The 23,527-nt window shown below is 41.0% G+C and overlaps 1 protein-coding gene across 4 annotated transcripts in view; it reads right to left on the reverse strand.

Moving 5' to 3' along the window:
- The window catches only part of Map3k20 (mitogen-activated protein kinase kinase kinase 20), a 167,953-nt gene extending 144,820 nt beyond the window's left edge, over positions 1-23,133 (reverse strand). For 2 of the 4 annotated variants that reach the window (XM_042694146.1, XM_042694147.1), the window contains exons 1-2: positions 23,026-23,107; positions 9,730-9,921 (exon numbers count right to left, since the gene is read on the reverse strand). In XM_042694146.1, coding sequence (XP_042550080.1) covers positions 9,730-9,888 — 159 coding nt within the window. In that variant the 5' untranslated portion in view covers positions 9,889-9,921; positions 23,026-23,107. Of the gene's footprint in view, positions 1-9,729; positions 9,922-10,077; positions 10,172-23,025 lie in introns of those variants that run through there. The other 2 variants (XM_042694144.1, XM_042694145.1) reach the window with 2 other exon arrangements.
- Positions 23,134-23,527: the final 394 nt, after the last annotated feature.

The raw sequence follows: 23,527 nt of genomic DNA on the forward strand, positions 1-23,527 counted from the left end.
TCTCAGTGATCCAATCATGCTGCTTACTATTCTTCTCCAGCAAAGTCCAGCCTTCTATAACATCAGTTATTAGGACATAAAATTTTTATTGGAATACATTAGTTACTTTGATTTCAGCACAATGTTTAGAGCATGGCTGTAGAATAAATATGAACTGAAATGTTTATTGCTCAATATACCAAAATCAATAATCCTTTAATGAAAAGTTGAAATAACACTAGCAATAATGATCCCTCTTATACCAAATGGAAAAGACTTCAATGTACAGTAAATACGTAATTTAACAAACTTTTAAATGATTTCTTAAATCTTAAAAGATTAAGTTGCAAAACTAAGAAAGATGGAAAGGATTTTGCTTGCAAAAAAAACACCATTTTTATGGTTACCTCAGTAATCTAAAACAGATCATAGAGTGATGTCAAGCATAATGTAACTGTATTTCACAAAACATAGTTAGAACATTACTTATAAATCCAGTATTTCCTAAACTTTTCTGGGCCTTGGGAGAAGGCTTTCTGTTGTCTTTTCCTCACCAACCTCTCCCATGTGGTTCAAGTTCTCCTTAGACATACCAATAATACATACTTACTCATTTAATTTATATATTTGTTCAACATGTGTCCAATTTTCTCTATCTCTTTTATAGCAGTTCACCTTGGAGTGTCTTTAGATTACACGTTCCCAGTAACAGGCATGTCTCATTGAAAGAGCTGAGTGATAGATGGCAATTCGATTTATACTTCTGGAGGATGACTATGTTAATTAGCAAATAAAAAGATTCATTATTTTAAATTGCTTATTCTCTGATTCAAAGCAATGATTTATATATGCAGAACAAAATTAAAGCATGGCCCTGTGAAACATTTAAAAGGCCTTAAGTGGAAATGACATGTCAAGCTAAAAGGTACAAAACCAAGGACATCTGCAAATTCAAATATCAGGTCCTCTAAAGCGAAAGTAATCCTGGAGAGTTCCAATAATCACTAGTGCTAGTAACAGAACACAAGTCTAGGGCTGGGAAGGTGGCTCAGTGGTAGAGCGCTTGCCTTGCATGCCTGAGGCCCTGGGTTCGATTCCTCAGCACCACATACAAAAATCCGGAAGTGGCGCTGTGGCTCAAGTGGTAGAGCGCTAGCCTTAAGCTGAAGAGCTGAGGGGCAGCGCCCAGGCCCAGAGTTCAGGCCCCACGACCGGACCCAAAAAAAAAAAAAAAAGAACACAAGTCTATCATAGTGTTTACAGTGGTTTAGGAAAGACAAGTAAGTTCTGCTGTATTCACAGCTCAAAGCAGAGCAAATGAAGAAAAATGTAGGTACATCCTGGCAAGATACCATTCTTGGATGAGATCAGAGGATCAAGATTTGAAGCCAAATGAAGCAGAGAGAAACACAAGACTTATTATCTTCAATCAGCCAGCTGAACCTGGACATGACTCAACAGCTAGAGTTCCAGCTATGAGCAAAAAAAGCACAGTGAGAGTACAAAGTCCAGAGTTCAAACCCTGAAAGATGGCCCCAGCTCTCTGAAAGCTCAGGAGAGGGATGTGGTACACTCCACCCATGTGTTGGCCCACAGCAGCATTCACACAGAGCCTCACCTGTGGCTCTGTCTTGCTGGCTGAAATGCAGCACCTCTTCCCATCCTAAGCTTGAATTCACTACAATCTTCACAAGAGAGGACATGTCTTCTATTCTGGCTTTGAAGTACAGTGTGAAGATACAGCTGACAGTTACTGTTTTTCAAGTCTTTCCACTTGTCCAGCACTCATCTACATATTTATGTGTATCATCTCTTTAATCCTTAGCAACCTTATGGACCACAATAAACCCCACTTTTCAGCTGAGAACATATAGCATGCTCATGTGAAAAGTGGTAGTTCCTTACAGAATGTCCACAGTCACAAGGCAGTTCAAGTCTTCTGTCAAGTGAGTGGTTTGGAAGTTAAGTAATAAACATTCAGAAGAGAAAAGGCTGTGCTGTAGATCTGACTGACTGTTTCCTAGAGAAGGAACAAATGAAAGCTGGGGAACAAGTAGGATCTGCCCAGGCAGAGAAAAAAAACAAGAGGTATTACAAGTAAAAGAAAGAATGCCACAGGCATGGTGTTACAGAAACAAGGAAGTAGGAAGTAAGACAGAACAGCTGGACAGGAGTGGAGAGATCAAGTCAGAAAATTTAAAAAGCCAAGTAACTGGAAAGCAAAGCTCCAGAGGCAGGGCTTGAACCTGAAGGCCAACTCCTGAAGTTTCCATATGCTTGTGTACCTGAGTCAGCTCTTAGTTCTTCATGCTCAACGGCTAAGCAGGGCCTGCGCATGGGCGCTCATCTACACAGGAACTTCAAAAGCCTCTCACAACCAGTATCATAAGTTCGCCCAAATTCCAAACTGAAATTAATGTACTAACGATCTGTGATTGACATGATTCTAGGTACAACATGAGCAATGACCCTTGAACTAATTAGTTTCCAGGTGATGGCCTATGAGCCATATTTTGACAGTTGTCCAAAAAACACAGTTTCTGTATAATGACTTGCTGAGTGAAAGGAAAAGAGACCAGGCATGTGTGGACACTGTAACAATTGAATAATAGTTCCCATAATAGTTAAGGCAGCTCTCTGCAGTGTCCATTCCTGAGGGCCAGATTGTCATCGAAACCATGCCAGAACTCAGTGTAAGCTGCCAAATAATCAGTATTCGTATTGGTCCCTTCAGTATATTTCAATAGCAACAACATTTTCAAAGAAAGTAAATGTGGTATCAGCCTTCTTTATTGCATTCAAGGACAGAGAAAAATATCAAGACAACAATGCTACAAGTAAAACACAAAAAATTTTATTGATAAAAGGTCCACAATAGAAATGCAAAGAAAAAAATAGGTCTCCCATGAGTTACTAAAATGATAATGTATACTTAGTGTCTTATAAAGTCCTGGATGCTTATCATGTTGACAATATGCACAACAGAGCTTTTTGCATTCTGAGCTCTGCATAAACTTTTAAGACTTCATTTTCTAATTTACATGGCTATTTTCCCTTTTGTATAAAAATTAGTTTCTGTAGTTATAATCAATGGACTTTTTTCATTTTTTTCTGTTTATAAATTTTACAATGTAGAACAATTTTGAAACTTGAATGTATTTGGCCTTTAACATTTCTACAATAAATTTGGTAGGATTTTTTTTTTCTTCTTTTCCCTTAAAGGAGCAATGTCATACAGAAGCCAAAGCAAATGAAGAAAAGGCTTTTATTTTACCTCTTGAGGATTCTTTCTTTCCATTCTTTTTTGGGAAATAGAAATTAAATCATAAGTCCTTCGTATCCCACCATTAATTGTGGTTTGTGAATATTAGTGAGTATAACAGATTCCTAGTTAACGTAAAAACTTTTGATAGGGCTGGGCACTGGGGGCTCACTCACACAATCCTAGCTACTAAAGAGGCTGAAACCTGAAGGATGAAGTTCAAAACCAGCCTGGGCAGAAAATTCCAGAAGATTCTATTTCTAATTAATCAGTAAAATACCAGATAGAGGCATGGCTCAGGTGATAGAGCACCAGCCATGAGCAAAAATCAACTTGATTGAACTAAGAAGCCTAATGGAATGAGACATCTCTAAGGGGCTTCGAGATAGTAGCACCCCACAGACTATCCACAATGATGTGAGCTGCTGTATTCCATCAAGCCCTCCCTGCCATGATGGATTGAGACTTCTGAAACAATGAGCCGAAATAAATCCATTCCTTCCTTAATAAGATGTTTTTCTCGGTCAGAATGACAAGTAGCTGTCTTACGCAAAGACTTTCAGGTTTCCTCCTCTCCCAGACAAGAAGAGGGGAAAAAAAAAAGCCCTGTACAGACATGTCTGGTACAACATGTCATCAAATCTACTGCCAAGGTGAAATTAAGCTGCTGTGTTTAATCCTTTTTTAAAAGTGCATATAGTGAAGCTGGTGAACTTGTTAGGTGGGGACTGCTCAAGAACAGTGGTTGTAAAAAATCACATACTATGATCACATGTCTTTCCTTTCCACGCCCATTCCTTACTTCAACTGTTACTCAAGCCCTTCAGTGGAAGCCAGGCTCATCTGTGATTTACCAAAGAAATACAATGGCCCTCCTTCCCACCTTAGGTAATATACTGAGATCCTAATACCTTTTCCTGTGGAAAACACCTTTTCAAATTGAAATAAGTAACTTTGTAAATAACGTCAATGGCACATATAGCACTGCTATGGAAAAGCATTGTTAAAGTAAACACTAAACATGTGAGAGGCACAGATGAGCCTGGAAAATTAGGGCTGTCCAATACTCAACAGAGTGGAGAATACTCAGTTCCCAGAACATCCTTAACAACACAGATTGCTAGATCTATATTTTGAGTTTTTCTGAGAACGTCGCACATGACATTCATCTTTCTCAAAACTTAGTGATGTATATTTCATTGTATGTAGTGGTGTGGATTCAGTGTTTTACCCAAAAAGGAAATGAAAATGAAAGCCCACACACATACTGAACTCCAGTAATAATGTGTGTGAAATGGTGCATTATTCAGAAGTATACTGATGCCTACAACTTAACTGAGGTGTTTCGAAATGCCAGGATGGACAAGACCTCAGAGAGAGGGCTACATGTGTCACAGTCATACTCAACAGAAACCTCATGGTGTGTATAAGCATCTTCACTTTTATGTGTGAAATTTTTCATAATAAAATATTAGAGGAAAATACGATGCCATCTTAGAAAAATACAGATGTTCAGTTAAAATAAAAGCAATAGACATACTCCAAAACAAATACATGGGATCACATTATAAACAAAGTTGTATAGACCATGCTTTTCACCCCTTAACAACTAATCTGTTATGAGCATTTTCCTAGTTTTTTTTATATATTCTTTCAAATGGAATGGAATTTCATTGTACAGCCATGAGCTATTGCTTTGTTTGTTACAGTTTCCAATATTCTGCCTTTCTGCACCTGAGAGGAACTCCTACTGTATCCATTTGTCTGTATATCTCTGATTATTTCCTCAGGATAAAAGTCCTTAGAAGGGGCTGGGAAGGCACAACCGGACCCCCAAAAAAAAGTCCTTAGAAGATTTCTGGCTCAAAATAAGTAAACATTTTAAGTAATTTTCTTTCCTGGAAATACGTTTTGGCTAAACTCTTCTCTAGAAAGAAAAAACCATGAGTATTAATATCCATTCTATGTAGAGGTAAAATTTTAACATTTAAATTAAATGTTTTCATTTTAAAAATTCTCTATTACCATCATTTCTGCTTAAGAATAAGGGTGCTTTTTTCTAAGCCTAAAACATGTGATCCTAGTACTAATATCTGACTCAAGACTTACTTCAGACATGGCTGACCCAGTACTGGGACAGGAACTTGATGAGCTAGGGACATTACTTTGTGCCAAGAAGTGAAAAGAATCATCAAAACTCAAGGAAGACATATCAAAACCACCCAGAAGCCAGCCTGAAGTTCAGTTTTCATTTGAGATGACAATTTAAAGACAAAAATGAGTGACAATAGTAATGGACTATAACACTTTGTATTTGGAAAAGCTTTAAAGTCTATAAATAATGAGTGAATAAAGGGAAGACAGAGGAAAGAAATAAGGAGATAATAACAGTAAACTATCATAAACTAGCAGACAAAAATCAATGGTATTGGGTAAGTGTTTGAAGAAAAATATTTACATAGCCTCAAAGTATCTACCAAGAGCTTAACTATTAATTACAAAGGAAAAACAGGTATTTTTACGACAGAGAAATTGAATGAAGTTCTCTTAACTAAGGGTTCAAAAGCAATGGCACCAATAATGAGATAAACTGACATCATTCAACTCCCATTAAATTGGTGGAGGACTACAAATGACTATGTAATGTTCCCACCAAACAACATATGCTTAACCTAGGCGAGGGGACAACCAGACCCAAAACGTCCTGTCCTTTTCAAACTGCCTTTTCAAAACAAAGAAAGGCAGAGAAAGAGCTGAAGATTAAAGCAGAATCTATCTTCTCAAATTCAATCCTACTTGGGAAAAAAATTGCCACAAAAATCAATTGAAACAAGTTTTAATATCTGAATACAGACCCTGTATACAAAATAATATATAAAGAGAGGCTCTGCAATTTACTCTCATATTCTGTAAAAAATAAATATAATTGCATATAAATCCAGAAAGCAAACATAAAACATTACTAAGTGATAAGTTTAGCAGATGCACATATCAGAGTTCATGGTATTATTTTTACACTTCTTCTCAATGTTTAACAGTTTAAAAGCAACAACAACAACAACAAAGTAGGGCTGGGATGTAGCTCAGTGGCAAAGTGCTTGCTTAGCAAGTGCAACGTCCTGGATTTGATCCCTAGTACCAAAAAAGACAAAAAAAAAAAGGGAAGTAAATACTATTTTTCTTTCTTTGTTCTGTTGAAAAGATCTACAGGCCAAAACAGGAAAGTAACAAACTCACTACACTTGCTTAAGAGTCTGCAAATGGATTGAAAGCCAACAGTCACATAAGCACAGTTAGAGGGTTTCATATATATTTTCCACATTGCAAATAATTCACAAAACATATGCTTAGTAAGATAGGAAGTAAGTGAAAAGCACTTTATTAAAGATCACATTTTTTTTCTCAAAGTTTTTGGATAAAAAAATGACCAAGTAACATAAAGATGGAATCTATAAAATGAGGAAAAAACCCTCTGGAGCTTATCACTTTTACCTTTATGAAAGTTAGAAAAAGACTTCACAACGCGAATAACAAGCATGCACACTTCCTTTCAGTAGCTACCAGCACCCAGTCAAAATCCTCACATGCTTAACCCCTTGTGGATTCAGTATGTGGGATAGGGCTTCCTCACATAGACCCGCAAACAGAATAATCACTTCTTCACTCCTAATCACTGCTGAAACCAAGCCCCTAAACAGAAGTGGAGTTTTTGTTTTTTCTAATTAAGTTTTTGAGTCACGCTCCTGTCATCTACAGCAGTCACCTCAGTTTCTGAGCTATACATACTCAGGTTAAAGACCTATACAAAAGAAGGACTGGGCAGTTTCCAACTCTTGCTCTTACCTGGTGCCTTCCCATGTCATTTTTCTGGCTCTCTCAATCACAGGAGAAAAGGTGTGATGTATGCATGTTGGCATGGTAGGGAGGGAACAAGTTACAATTGTTTTTCTTTGAAATCTGTTTCCTGTGTCAGTCTTTCTCACATCCAGTAATCATGCAAGATGCTCATTATGTTAAAGTTCTGTGGCCTAATGCTTAACATGGTTATACACATTTTTTAATGAAAGTGGAAAGAATTGCTTTATTTTCTAATTGTTTCTCAATCAACAAGAAATCTCAGAATTAAAATCTGAAGTAAGGAGGGGGGTAAGGGGGGGCGGGGAAGGGGGGAAGGGTCTAGCCTCCTAAATTTTACTTGGCCAATCAGAGCAGCTTAATTCATTTCTCAAAGCTCTATGTACCAATCTATAAAATGGGGACAACAACATAAAGTTTACAAAAAGATTCAGTCCAGAGTAAAACAATGGCTCTATGCTGGGAGCCAGTGGCTCATGCCTGTAATCCTAGCTACTCAAGAGGTTGAGATCTGAAGACCCCGGTTCAAAGCAAGTCCAGGCAGGAAAGTTCATGAGTGTCTTATCTCCAGTTAAGCACCAGAAAACCAGAAGTGGTGCTGTGGTTCCAGTGTAGAGTGTTTACCTTGAGCAGAAGAGCTCAGGGACAGTGCCCAGGCCCAGAGTTAAGCCCCACAACCGACAAAAAAAAAAGAAAGAAAGGAAGGAAGGAAGGAAGAAAAAAGTAGGGAGGAAGAGCAGGAAGGAAAGCACTTTTCCTACCTAATATCCATCTGTTTTATATACATTGGCTTTAATAGACTTAGAGTGTGTGTGTGTGTGTGTGTATGAGTGCATACTAGGACTAGGATTTCAGTTCTGGGCCTGGGCACTGTCTCTTTGCTCTTTCACTCAAGGCTGGTATTCTACCACTTGAGCCACAATTTCACTTCTGGTTTTTATTCTCATAAGACTTTTCTAGTCCAGGCTGGCTTCATACCATAATCCTCAGATGTCAGCCTCCTGAGTAGCTAGCATTAGAGTTGTGAGCCACCAGTGCCTAAGACATTCATGGGCTTTAGCAGCTCTCATTTCTTAATGCTTTGGAAAGCCTACAGACATCTAAGGTGGAGACATCGTAGTCCTGCTGACTGGCTGGCGAGCCATAACCACAAAAGCACTCCCAGAGAAGACCCACAAAGTCCTACTACTGGGTTGCCATCTCTAATCAACTGCCACACTTCACTGGAAGCAGTTAATGACAACAGTAAAATTACTCAGGGAGATGAAAGGATATTTATGGAACAGTTCACTTCAAATAGGACAAGGAAAGGAATACTAATTAGCTAAAACCGGACATAAATAGTAAGGACCAAAACAAGTTACAGAGGAAAGCTATTAAAAGTTATCAGCTAGATGGCAATAGATAACAATTATGTGCTATATATTCCAAAAGCCAGAAGAAAGAGTTTGGAGGTTTTCATCATAAGGGAAATGATAAATATTTGGAGCAATGGATATGTTTAGCCTAATTTAAACATTATTCAATGTATATGTGACCTGAACCTTTTCATGGTAGACCATACAGGTGTAATTTTCATGTTTTTATGTGTCTGTTAAAAATATATTTAAATTTTGGAAAAACTTCCTAAGTTACCAAAGAAGCTTAGGCCCTGCAGGGGCTAAGTAGTTTTAAGCTCTGGCAAGTAGTTTTATTCTTGGGGTACCAAAAGAGAATGTGGGAACCATGTTGGGTCAGATTTGTTAGGACGATGAAAGCTTTAGGAGCTAAGAGTTCATCTAGGAGCAGCCTGAACTCACAGGGAGAGTCAAAACCTTTTTCTGATTTTACAAGGGACGGACAGCTGTCTGTCAAGTATCTCCTTATGCTTTCTTACACAAACCCATCACTGTGTGTCTTAAGCAGAGGTGAAACCCAAGAAGCTGGAATACCAGCTTCTTAAGCAATACTTAATCCAGCAGAAAAACGGTACTCCTATTTAAAATGCTCTTTTTTAAAACATGTGCAATCCTAGCTATTCAGGAGGCTGAGATGTGGCAGTTGAAAGCCAGCTAAGCAGGAAAGTTGGTGAAATGCTTATCTCCAACTAAGCAGCAAAAAGCCAGAAGTGAAGGTGTGGCTCAAGTGATAGAGTGCCGACTCTGAGTGAAAAGAGCACAAAGCCCAGAGTTCAAGGCCCAGTACTGCTCTCCACCCCCTTATCTCCTGCCCACCTCGCTTAAAAGACAACTGAGGACTGCAAATCTAAGGGAAGAAATAGCCAGGAGATGAAAACATCACACATTACTCTTTACTGCCCCCTCTTGGTTGCCCTAGGGAAGAGCTCAACCCCTGGGGAAGGCCTAAGAACCCACCTCCGCCTCCAGGACAGCCAGCTCAGAGAACACTGGCTCTTCCATGCCCTAGAAAGAAATCTCTCACTTCAGATGACCCCTAATAGAACGCAACTCTAAGGCATATGCTGCAATAATTTCTATTTATGGGGCTCCCAGAATGGAAATTGGGAAATAGCCTCATGGATCCATCTCAAAGGCCTTGCCAGTCCCTTGCAGCCCTGTAGCCCTCTAAGTATAAGTTGAAAAGCTTATCTAAGTGGCATGGTGAGCATTTCTGACATCAGGAAAAGCTCTTACCTCTTTCTCTATTTTGAGTAGCTTCTTTACAGCCACCTCCTTGTCTTGCGATATCCATTTGGCTCGATAAACACTCCCAAAACTCCCTCCACCGCAGTTTTCAAAAAACTGCAAGTCATCAAATTTAATTTGCACAAAGGAGGCACCGAGAGACGACATCTCATAATGACAAGGATTGCCCTTCCACACGATCTGCAGGGAGAAAGAGAAGGACACGTTGAATTGCAAATAAATGAGAGAGAATATTCTGTAGATCGTGTATAACAAGTTCTGTGAAGCTTCCAGAAAGACCGTGACGACTTAGCAAGAAGAAAAGTGAGACAAACAAACTGAAAGGAAAACACTTACCCTGGCAACCGGTGCAAAATTCAAGAGCAACTTGTCCAGACTTTGAAATGCAGCTGACCAGGGAGAAATGGTTCCGATTTCCCCCAACGCGACCTGTCCCAGCACATCCCGGGGAGCTCTGCCTAAAGGCTACTGTGTCACCAGGTCTCTATCAGGGAGGCCTGATGGACGGGAAGCGTGCTTTCAACAGCAAGCTTGCATAGCCCTTCTGGCATGTGTGGCATGCCATCACTTCATGTTGCCCTCTGCCTCTCACAGAACCTACATAAACTGAGTCCCTGTCCATCCGCCAACACATGGTATACCGGACACAGATTCCATATTTATACTCAAAAAAAAAAAAAAAAAAAACAAAAAAAAAACAACTTTCAACTTAAGGACAATAGAAAAGTGATTCCAGGACTGTATACCCTAGGCAGAACTTAATTAAAGAGTAGAAAAATTACCCTTGATTATATTAAGTCATCCAAAACACATTGCCAAAGATGTTAAAAAAAAAAATCTCAACCCTTCCCAGGTGTATTATATTTGTATGTAGTATTGAGATTACTGTAATGATACTTTTCTATGGCTGAAGGAATCTTGCTAGTCTACAGAAAAGCATTTATTCTTACTGTTCAATGTCAGAAAGAAGCCAACGGACTTAAGTTCTGAACCTGTATAAAAAGCTAAAAATGGTGTGCCGGGCACTGGTGGCTCATGCCTGTAATCCTAGCTACTGAGGAGGCTGAGATCTGAGGATTGCGGTTCAAAGCCAGCCCAAGCAGGAGAGACCGTGAACTCCTATCTCCAATAAACCACCAGAAAACCGGAAGTGGAGCTGTAGCTCAAGTGGTAGAGCGCTTGCCTTGAGCTGAAGAGCTGAGGGACAGCGCCCAGGCCCAGAGTTCAAGCCCCACGACCGACAAAAAAAAAAAAAAAAGCTAAAAATGGTATCTAAAAAGCTGTAGTTGTACTTTTGCTAGAATTTGTGAGGCAGATTATAATGGGGGACAGAAGGACATGCTCATATTTGTAGGACATTCTACAAAACTGCTCTTCACTCCTCATAATCGTTGATCTCATTAAAAAAAGATTTTTGTAAAAAACAGGAAAGTGGTAGGGCACCCATGGAGCATGCCTGTAATCCTAACTACTAAGAAGGCGGAGATCTGAGGATTGTGGTTCGAAGCCTGCTAAAGCAGGAAAGTTCTTGAGACTCTTACCTCCATTAACTACCAAAAAGCCAAAAGTAGAGCTATGGTTCAAGTGGTAGAGTGCTATCCTTGAGCAAAAAAGCAGACAGTGCCCAAGACCTGAGTTTAAGCACCAATTCTCTTTCTCTCTCTTTCACCCTCCCCCCACACACACAGAAAAAAGGTCTACTTAAGAAATTTAAGGAATAAAATGAGATTTTTTAGGGAAATCTGAATAGCAAGTATACATTAGGTAATATTTTTATCCATCACAAATAATGGCATTTTGGATTTGTAGGAAGATGTCATTATTCTTAGGAGATATATAGATATATTAAAGTGATATCTTTAATATCTCCAACTCATTTAAAAAGTGTAGACATCATCCCCTGTGCCTCTTCCCTAACCCAATCCTAAAAATATAAACCAGATAGGAAACCCAGACCATGCAAGACAAAAAATAGTATGGCAAGATGCTAATGCGTGACAAAGTTAGGTGAAAGACATAGCATTTTACTGCTCTTTCCATCTTTCTGTAAGGTTTCTTTTTTTTCCAGAATTAAAAAAAAAAAAAAACTAGAGGGCAATCTGCTTCAGTATAAATTTACAGTTTCTCCATAAACAACTGGAAGCTTTGCTGGATGATGTAAGCAGTCTGCTGAGAGATTTTAATGTGCAGCTGACTAACCATCCCCTTTTAGGAACATCAGCTCACCGGAGAAGTGGAACTCTGTTCTACTTTGAGGAGAAGGCAAGAAGAAGTGTTTGTTCTAACATTGAGAAGACCAGTCTATATAACAAATACAGTGGGGTTAAAGGAACCTTGTATTCAGGCACAGTGCATAAATATCTATGAATCAACCACTTTTACTACAAATGTTCATTTAATTATACAGAAGAAAGTTTACATAAAAGTTAAAAACGTGTCAAAGGTAGGTATGTAGCATATGCAAGCTATAAACACTGTTCAACAAAATGCAAAACACTATGTAAGAGACTTCCTTAGAATTACAGGTGGTAGGTATGTATTTTTATTATGAATTTTATCCAAGAATTTTAAAAGGAAGTAAGTCTATAAATCTTATAATGCAAAATACAAGCCCCCTGCCCTTACTGCTCTCTAAACCCAATTCTCACTCACTAAAAGCAACTCATTTCAACTCTTTTAAGAATGTCCTGCTGGGTGCCAGTGGCTCACGCCTGTAATCCTAGCTACTCAGGAGGCTGAAATCTAAAGATGCCAGTTCAAAGCCAGCCCAGGCAGGAACATACATGAGACTCTAATCTCCAATTAACCACCAGAAAACTGGAAGCAGCACTGTGGCTCAAGTGGTAGACTGCTAGCCTTCAGCTGAAGGGCTGAGGGACAGCGCCCAAGCCCAGAGTTCAAGCCCCATGACTGACAAAATAAATAAATGAATAAATGAATAAATAAATAAATAAATAAATGTCCATCTGGCATTTAACTCCACATTTTTAAATAATGGGTTTATATGCCATTTCTTAAGCATTCCATCTTAGATATTGTCTATTAACTTCTCCTGTGAAAGATAAGGTTTTATTTCTCCCGTATCATCCTTTACCTCCCTATATACAAATGTCACACTTGCCTAAACATTTGTTTCAGTGATATTGTAACATTAGATCAATATTCAAGGTTTAAAGTAGTCTCACAAAGTAAATATTATTTCTAGTAGTACCATGCTACATTTAGTGAGTATATTTTCCTTCTTGGATAACATTTTGTTTTTCCTAGAATTATTAGTTGCCATGTGTTGTTTGCTTAATTTTTACTACTACTAATTTATTCAGCTCCTCAAACTCTGAAGAATTCCTCTCAATGAAGTAAAATACCAGGTTCTTTTTTTTCCTTCTCTCTAAATGTTTTTGGAGGGGGGAAAGGCCTGTTTTTTTCTTAGAGACATTCTTTCTAAACACTTCATCCCTGATGTCGTCAGGCTGGAATGGTTGCTCTCTAGGCCTGACTTGATCTGGGATTTCCCTTCATTACTGTTCTAAGCATCTCCTTCATCTTTCCTCTGAAGGAAAACTGGATCTGCCATTTTGTCTTTCTTGGTTTTTATTTCTGTGGATTTGAATCCAATGCAAAGAATGTAAATGTTGAGAATCTGTGTATGCTTAACGCCTTGACTATCTGCCTGGATGTGCAGTTCTAGATAGGAAACAATTTTCCATGTAATTTTGAAAGTATGACTTCATTTTCTTCTAGTTTCTAATGTAGCTATGGAGTAGTCTAATGCTACTCTGATTATTACTTCTTTTTACATTTATTTTACTTTTACTCTGATAGCTTTCAGGATGCTCTATGCATACCTGGAATCCTGAATTTGATTTGCCTATGCTTAGGGATGAGACTTCTTCATTCACTAATAGGATACTTGGAGAACTCTTTTAAGTCCAGAAAAATATTCTTGTTATTCCCCTATCACTTATAGGCACTTGTACTTCAAGTCTCCTTCCTTCCCATACATGCACAAAGCACCACTGGCAGCTTTCAAAGTATGCCAACCTCTTTCACCTTATTCCACACAAGCTAGTGCTATCTTTGCCCAACAAAGCCCTGTCCATGACCACTTCTTTGAACTCCACAAGGAAAGTTTTTGTCTCCCTCTTTTATACCAGCATCTCTGTTCCATCCATCTTTCCCACTAAATCCCCATCATTGCCATTTCCAGTTGGTTCTCAGAATACACAGTACATACCTTTTCCATTCAAAAATATTTGTTGAGGCTGGGAAGGTTGCTCAGTGGTAGAGTGCTTGCCTAGCATGCATGAGACCCTGGGTTCGATTTCTCAGCACCACATAAGCAAAAAAGGTCAGAAGTGGTACTGTGGCTCAAGTGGTAGAGCACTAGCCTTAAGCTGAAGAACTGAGGGACAGTGCTCAGGCCCAGAGATCAGGCTCCACAACCAAAAAAAAAAAAAATTTGTTGAACACTTTCTGGTTATTCTCCTATTGCAACTGAGAAAGTTTCAACCAAATTAAATAAAACCTGAGGCCTGCCAGATACTGGTGGCTGAAGCCTGTAATCCTAGCTACTCAGGAGGCTGAGATCTGAAAATCATGGTTTGAAGCCTGGGCCGAAAAGCTTTGAGACTCTGATCTCCAATTACCCATCAAAGAGCTAGAAGCAGAGGTTGTAGCTAAAGTGGTAGAGCACCAGCCCTGAGCCAAAAACCCAAGTGGAAGTGTGAGACCCTGAGTCCAAGCCCCAATACACACACACACACGTGAGACCCTGAGTTCAAGCCCCAACACACACACACACACACACACACACACACACACACACACACACACACACACACACTGCTGTATAGGTTCCTTGGGGTAGAGGGGAAAGTGAGTGGGGCCTCCTGTACTGGGTGCCTCTGAGCCTTGGGGTACGGTAGGTGAAGGAGGAGGACTTAAAGATCATGATCTGAGCCAGGATGGGATCAACATCTGAGCCTGCCAAGAGGCACCTTCTCCAGGGTCTTCACCCTTTGACATGAGGCAACTAGTCAAGTTATTTCCAGAATTACTGTTACTCATATTGTGATACATTCTGCTATTCAGAAATAGGCTATGAATGAATGGAACTATGCAATTATACGAACGTTTTATTGAGACTGTAAAAAATTAAGTCCTGTCCAATTACCAGAGACTAACAATTCTAGGGTACAAGTCTCAACTTCAGGGAGCCTGGCAAAATATCATGCAGTCTGTTGAAAATTTTGGCTGAAGTTCCCATTCTCCTCTATACATATGAATGTCAGATCACAATGTATGTTTTTCTCCTTGAGCTTTCTTTCCTTTCATTCAAAGTCATTATTCTAAAATTAACTTATGACCACAGTGTGAAAAATCTGAGTTGCTAGTTAATAATATCTACCACATCTTTGGGAACACTGCTACCTGATCAAATTAGATTCTAGTTTTTCAGATGGATTCTCCATTGACTACATTGGTAGAGTGTCATCTATAGAAACATATTGTTTTTATAGGCAAAGCCACTAATTTTATGACATTCTCAAAAGCTAAGTATCTATCATACAGCATTCCAGGGAAAGTTAAAGCAGGAATATGACAAAACCAAAGCATAGTAAGATGTCACAAGTCTTGAAAATAGTAACAGAGTGGTTGAAGTCAGTCAGCTGAATACTTGAGCAGAACACCACTTTTTAAAAATTTTCCTTAAGTTAAATATGCAAAACATCTTTAACTATTCACTAAATTTCTGAAGGCACTTACATTATCATCAGCTAATTCTCAAAAATAAAAATATATGGAGGCAGAAAAATCATAAAGGGAGTATTATTTTTCTTTTCCAAGTTTTCAGTCTCTTCTCCCGAAAATGGACTAAGCTTTTCTAGTCACAGATCTATTTTGCCCCTTTGGTTTTTCCAAGTAGTGTTGACTTCAAATAAGTCATTTGTCTTCTCCTCCCCTCCCCTTTTGCCCCAAATTTAAAACAAGAAAGATACCACTAAAGTTCTAACACCTAAAAAGGCTTTAAAATGAGACAAACATTGAAGTGGAGGTGGGTCAAGTGGTAGAGCGTCAGCCTTGAGCAAAAAAGAGAATGTGGCCCTAAGTTCAAACTCTAGTACTGACACACAGTACTGTATGTCCATCTCCTATAACTTTGAAACAATCACTTTTTCTCAGATTATGGCATTTCTAGACCTAATAGATAAAAATTATAAATCCTTTCCATTTAATATCTCAAAGATGGATGGTCCAAAATCATTACGTCTGCTGTGTATTTCTCGAATTCATTGGCAAATCTTATTTCCAAATAGCAACAATTTCATCACAGTACAGGGGAAAGATCGTTGTAGGGAGCTCTAGTAACAAAATCTGACCCTATAAGCTCCTGTGGCTCTGGGGCCTTAGTTTCCTCACTGGAACCAGCACTTCTACTAGGTTCCGGGAAGTGGAGTGGGTATGAAAAGTCCCTTGTACAGTGTCTAACACACAGTATATGCAAAGTAAATGGAAGCTGTGGTTTCCTGTTTTAATAAATTCCCTACCATATTTAGTCATCTATTCTTTCATGGTCAGGTATGTATTCCTCTCTGTATTTGAAGAACTGTTTTCTATTGTAGCTCCATTACTGTTGCAGCACAAGCACTAATGTGCAAATGTACTACTGATTCCTACATTGTTCTAGCTGCTTTTCCTTGTGTGTATTTTAAGGCCCCTCCCCCACTCCTGTTTGCTGCATTTTTGGTTTTGATCACTTCTGTTTATTTTATTAGCAACTCTTACTTTTTCTTAAGACAAGATTTCACTGGGTAGCTCACACTGGCCTTGAAATCTTACCTCAGATTACCGAATGTTGGGATTATAGGCTTGTGCTGCCACATCTGTCTACCCCTAGAAACTTTTTCTTTCACATCGTTTTTCACAGGGAGAGTGTTTAAGTTACTAAAAGGCAATATTTTTCTTTTGTACTTTTTGGATACTAACACAACTCTAGGATCTATTTGTGCAATCACAGCACGCACTTTGGTGGAGTTGTAAAGTGTCTACTTCCCAGATGGTCACTGTCCCTTTGCAGAAAGGGACAGTGGATGCCTGACTTGAGAAAGTTTTCTAGCTTTAACTGGCTTCATCAAATACCTGCACATCATAATTGTTTTAAGTTTAATTATACTTTATAAGAGGATTAACTTGCCAGGCACTGGTGGCTCACGCCTGTAATCCTAGTTACTCAGGAGTCAAGAGATCTGAGGATCATGGTTCAGCCCAGGCAGGAAAGTCCGTGAGACTTATCTCCAATAAACCACCAGAAAACCGGAGGTGGCACTGTGGCTCAAGTAGTAAAGCGCTCGCCTTGAGCTAAAGAGCTAAGGGACAGTGCCCAGGCCCAGAGTTCAGGCCCCATGACCAACCAAAAAAAAAAAAACAAAGGATTAACTTTACTAGAAATAAGATCTTTTTGACTTTCTCTGGATGTTTCCTTTAGGTTTACATGGGGTTATTATTTCTGAATTAGACTCTTTCTCTTTTCTATCCCTAATATACTTTCATTTTTCCTTCTTTCACTAAAGTAGTTTTAAGCTTGTTTCTGATATAACATAGAAAGAAGAAGTAATTTACCAGAACCTATATAATAGTTTTAAAGATTTTCAAAAAACAATCCTTAATACCTTAAATAATTACATATGTTGGAGCTGTCTTAGTCTCCTTAATATAGACCAGTAAATGAATCAATAAAAATGTGCCTATTGTCATGTGTTTCAAAACAAAACCTTTGGAAATCACCATTCTGTGATTGCTTTTAAGTCATATCTTTAAAAGAAGGGGGAAAGTGTATTTCTTCAAAATTCAAAAGATGCTCTTCCTGAACAAGACTATTGCTTTGTGCCGCTCTCTTAAAACAACAACAAAAAAAAAAGATCACCATGCTCAACAAGAAATGTACTCATTAACTTACTCATGTAACTGTCACCCTTCTGTACACCATCTTTACAATAAAATAAAAATTTAAAAGATCACTAAAAAGGATAAAACAGCAAAACTAGCTGAAGGAGACTCTGTATAAGAATAAAAGTAAGTAATGGTATGTCTACCATAAATATCTCCTTTAAGGTTGATCCCAGTAAACAGCCTGTCTTACATGGAACAGCTTGGGACCAGTGAGCAGGACTGAGAGAAGGCAATTTAAAATAAGAGAGTAAAAAGACAGACAGCTATAGTTTCAAGCTCCCCCATCCATCAGTGTTTTACCATATAAGTAATACAACTCTCTAGTTGGAACAAAGGTTGAAATGAAAACAAGCTAGTTAAAAGAAACATCCTTATTGGTACCTTAATATTCCAATAAATGGAAATCAACTTGCATGACACGCTTGCTTGCCAGAAATGTGTCTACCACAAGCGAATCCTAGAGGACAGGGAGAGGGACTGGTGGAGCTGGCAGGCCACAGAGAAGCCATGCAATGCAGACCATCTATGCCATAGGCTGCTACGAGGCTTCTCAGGACATCAGGAGGAGAATGGGGAAAGCACAGCGGGGCGGATTTCTGGGGCTGGCCTGAAGAGGCGCGCACTGGTGTTTAGGCTGTGCTCATGAGTACTGGAAGCCTACTGCCCGGGCCAGCCGCCACCCATCTGGAGCAGCCCTGTTCACTGCTGCTTAGCTGTCTCTCCCTTAAAGACTATTTTCTGCACATAGAAAAGATGCAACTATCCTAGCTGCTGACAACAAGTTACAATTTTGGACTCATTACTTGGAATGGATGCCCTTTCTAAGAAGGGCAAATACACAGGTTAAAACCTGGTTGTCTGAGGTAAGACAAAAGATAAAGAAGAATGAAGATGATAAAACTAGAAGACACCCAAGACCCTGTAGCATGCTTTGCTAATTATGAAGGAAAAGTATCTGTGGTTACAAGTTATAGAAAGAATTCCTGGTCATTAGGACACCACAAGAAAATGCACCATCCTCTTAGTGGGTGACCCAAGCTTAGGAACCCAGTGGAAGGCAGGGGTGTGGAGTGGACATCTGAATGTGTAAGTGAGCAGAATGGATGCGTCTTTAAGATCCACTGTAGCCTCACCAGAGGTTGACTAGCCAGCCAGCACTGAAGGTCTCCATCTCCTTCCAGACCATGTAGTAGTCATCAGACTGACAAGAAATGATTGAGCTGCTCCCCTACAATTCACCTCCCAGAGCTGGGAAGGCCAGAGCTACATTCCAGATGGCCATCCTTCAGTGCTCCTCCCCTTCTTCCCACCCCAAAGAAAGGTGCTCTCCATCTTGAAAGCCAAAACTCTTTGGATGATCTATCATTATTCATTTGATTTGTGTGTGTATGTGTGTGTGTGTGTGTGTGTGTGTGTGTGAGAGAGAGAGAGAGAGAGAGAGAGAGAGAGAGATTGAGAGAGAAAGAGAGAGAGCATTCTGCTATGTAGCGTAGATCCTCCTGTCTCAAGCTTCCATGTGCTGTGATTACAAGCATGCTCAACTGTGCCCATCTTATCTACTCCTAATCTTTGCTTATTTCCAGAACGGAGCACACAGCATTGTTCAGGTGTATGAATAAATACATATACTGATTTTATTTCAAAGATTGGGAGGAACCAATATATCTGTGTGTATTGGCTTGCTCAATGCGATACCGAACAGGAAAATAGACAATTTGAAAATCATATGTATTTTTAAAATACAAGATTTTAAGGAAATGTTTGCTTACATTGGAGGTACTTATGGCTCTATTTAGAGACCCCCTCAAGGAATTCATTCCTTTTTCCACACAGTAGGGTAGTTTGGTAGGAAAGTGTAAGAAGCAAAGATTTGCTCTGTAACCTACAGGGATAATTCTTTCCTTCTCTTGTTGGATATACAAGTTCAAGAGACAGATCCAGAAAGAACAGCATTGGGCCCAAAGACAAGCTGTGTTGAAATTAGCTATAAGAATGGTTCCAGCCAGGCATTGGTGGCTCACGCCTGTCATCTTAGCTAATCAAGAAGGATGAGATGTAAGGATCTTGGTTTGAAACCAGCCTGGACAGGAAACTCTGAGATTCTTATCTCAAATTAACTAGTAAAAAAACAGAAGTGGAGGTGTAGCTCAAGTGTAAGAGAGCCATCCTTGAGCAAAAAAGCTAGTAGATAGTGCTTAGGCCTTGAGTTCAAGCCCCAGTACCAGCACAGAAAAAAAGAAAATGATTCTAAGTGATTTAGGTTATGACCTCTGACTTCCAGTCATAGCCTTCTCTTGTTCACGTAACTCCCAAATTTGTCACAATGCTATTTAAATGTATTAGTCCCCTCCTCCCCCATAGTACCAAGCTGCATACAGGTGCAGAGGGGTACAGAGCCACTTTACAACAAACTCTACTTAAAACAGTATTTCAGATAACCTCCTATCCCAACACACACACTTAAGTATGACATGGAGCTGGGCAAACTACTACGGACAAACCTCAGCTGGGAGAGGCAAGACTAGAAGGTTTCTCTGCATGAATTTTGTGGCAGCCCCTCGCTACTCCTACCCCTTAGCATTTTCCCTTAGCATCTCCCCAGCCCTTTCTACCATTCAGTATGATGGCTAAAGTTTCAAGAATTGATTCCAAGCACTTCTATTTGGCACCTCATATACCTACCATCCTTAGGAACAAGTAGCATCACTGTCCCTAATTTACATGTGAGAAAAATGGAGGGAGGATCAAGATGTAGAAATTGCCCAAGCCAAGTACTTAATTTACAAGTGACACAATGCCATTTCAACTTGGGTCCTATTCCAAAGTCGTATTTTTCCACCATATGTCTATTTCCTACAATATCACTCTGCTGCCTCCTTCAAATATCCCTACTTTCTTCTTCTTCAGACCCTTTTCTTATTACAGTAATTACTGGATTGCTTACTCTCCACCTAAAGTTCCATTTGAGACTTTAATTTCCTATTAGTGATTATGGCAATGGGGTTAGCTATCAGCTGCCTGGCTGTTTTGTTCTCATAGTTTTCCTGGTGTTGGGATTATTTAACTGTGATTAGGGCCTAATCGATGCTTCAGCTGTCTGTAAAAGGGTCAGACACAAAAGCACCCGAATATCGGTCAAACCAATCTAAGCTGTGGCATTTACAGCTCTCTTCCCTTAACTGGCACACTTTTCTGTTCACAGCTGGAACTCTGCTTATTTGTGCGTAGGAGGACAAGGTTAATAGCCACAAAAGAAGTAGCCTAAATCTTCCCTGCAGTAAGACGGAAAGGTGTCTTAGCTGTTTTATTGCATTCAGATAAAAGAAAAACATACTCTGTCAATCTGTCCTGGGCAGAATAAAATGGAAAACAAATGATCCAAATTGATTTTTATTTCCAACATCTGAGGACAGAAGACAAGGCTATCTTATTCCAACAACCACTATATCACCACAAACACTTAAAAAAAAAAAAAAAAAGTCATTGATTCTCTTTCTCGTCTCTGAATCTGTCAATTTCTAAAATCCACTGCCCATTTTGCTTTGCTTTGCCACACTAATCGCTTCACTTTATGGATGACCTCTTTTCCTGAAACATCATTGTCATCTCCAGTGTTTTCTCTGATGATTCAATTATTCACTCCACACCCTTTGTAACTCCTCTTTATAATTCTGCAACCCTACCACAGTTTCGCTGCTCCTTCCAGATAGGCATTGGGCCAATGTATTGCCAATAACACTCATTCTGTGCTGACTTAAAATACACAGTGCAGCTTGCCAAGTTTCCTTATTTGGCAAGAAGGTCCCTCAGTTCCCAAGATCTTTGACTATCCATTTTTAGATTTAAATCTGTGTGCTTAATATTCAGTTATTAATGCATCCTATGCACCCCTAAAGGAATAACAAAAAAGATCAATTCCTCTATATGCTTTCCTAGACAAGGAAAAACTTCCTGCCAATGTGTTATGGCCTTTTACTCTGGAATGACTACCATTGAAACTTTTGATTCAAACAACATTTTCCACTTTAAAAAAAAAAAGCTTCTAAAATAATCCTCAAAAGAGAAGAGATTAGACGGTGAGAGATTAAGATACACAGTGCATACTGTTAATTTTCTCTTTTCAAGTAAGCTAAATTTATATTCATTTACAACCTCCCAAATCTCTCACAATTGTACAAATGACTAAATCCATAATTAAAACGCAGTCATTATACACCTATTTACAATAACAACCACCAAACAAGAACGACAAGATTTCACCCTGAAGAGGGGCCTACTACAAAGACGACCTTCACAGGTCTTGAAGCACTTATTTCTGTCTTTAAACGTCGGGATAGGTTTGGACTACTGGGTCCTTCCCTAAAGCCAGGAAAGGAAAAGCAAGAAGCCCTGCCTCAAACAGCTTCCAGCAGTCAAGGAAGGAGGAACTGAACTTTCACAAGTTAAAATTCATCCCGTAAGAGGGTTCTCGCACGCGTTCCTAACGAGAGCTGCTGATTTATTGTAAAGCCCTTGCAATGGGCCACTCAGCGGCGTGCTTTCATTATTAACGAAAACTCACAAAAATAGTAATTAAGTTTCCCATAAACAGTGCTTAGGCAGGATCTCAAGACGCACCAGAAACAGACGTTTTCGGCAGTCTCTCAAGGATGCCCAGCGGGTGGGCTGTTTGTGGGAGCTTTCGGTGTTTTAGGCAATTCGGTGTCATCTAGCCAATGGAGACTCCCAAGTTCTCCTGGAAGCCGGCGGGCGCGGCGGGGCCGCCGCGGGGCTCGCGGCCCAAGGCGCCCGGGCCCGTGGGTCTCCCGGCAGGAGCCCCGCGGCAGCGCGGGGAACCGCCACCCCGAGTGGAGTTGCGTCTATCCACGGGGTCCCCACAAAAAGCAGAAGTTGCCCGCCGCTCTTGGCCGGCTCAGACGTCAGCAGGGACGGCCGGCTCGGGGGCCCCGATTTCCAGGACCCCGCCCCGTGCTGACCTCCGGGGTCGCGGCCACCCACGACCCGGAGCGCGCGGGCTGCGCCCCGCTCGCTCTCCAGGGCGCCAACTCCTCGGCGGGACCTGCCCGGACTTTCCCCAGCCGCACTTGGGCACAAGTGTGGAGAGGTCGGGCGCCGGGACAATAGCCCTGCCGTGGGGGGGAGGGGGGCTGGACTCGGGGGCGGGGTGGCCCTGGGGACCCTCAGGTCCCGTCCTTGCGTCGGGCCGGGCCCCGGGGCTCCGGGACGCCCAGCTTTCCCGCGATCGGTCGCGGAGGGCCAGACACCGGCCCTCGGCCCTCCCTCCACCCTCCGGCCCGCCGGGCCTCCCTCCGCCGCTGCCGGCCTGACCCCTACCTGGCTCCCGGACCGGGCGCGAGCTGCAGGCGGGGCGCGGAAGCCCCGCGCGACCAGGGCGGCGGGAGTCGGGGACGGGGTCGGGGACGGCGGCCCGCGCGGCTCCCACGCTTCCGCCGGAGTCAGGAGTTGAACATTCCGCCTCTCCGCGCGGCGCCAATGAGGAAGACAGGCACGGCAACAGCACCACCTACCTCCCGGCGCGGAACCGCCGGGCCCACCGGCCCTGCCTGGCAAGGCACGCGGCCTGGCACGGCGTGCCCGCCGCTCTCCCGGAGGACCTGGGCACCGTCCGCCCAGGGTCCCGCGCCTGGCGCCGGCCCGACCGGCCACGAGGGGCACCAGCCGGCTGGCTCCTGGTCCCCTGGTCCCCTAGCATCCTGTCCACAAGTTGACACTGCCTGCTGCGGCCACTTAACCCTCACCAACACACCTAGGCGCTGGGGACACAAAGGGTTGGGGAGGGGTGGGGGGTGCTTCGTGTGCTACCGCAGTCAGCCCT

The sequence above is a fragment of the Dipodomys spectabilis genome, unplaced genomic scaffold (genome assembly GCF_019054845.1).
Source record: "Dipodomys spectabilis isolate Male_0828 unplaced genomic scaffold, ASM1905484v1 ptg000174l, whole genome shotgun sequence".
Lineage (NCBI taxonomy): Eukaryota > Metazoa > Chordata > Mammalia > Rodentia > Heteromyidae > Dipodomys > Dipodomys spectabilis.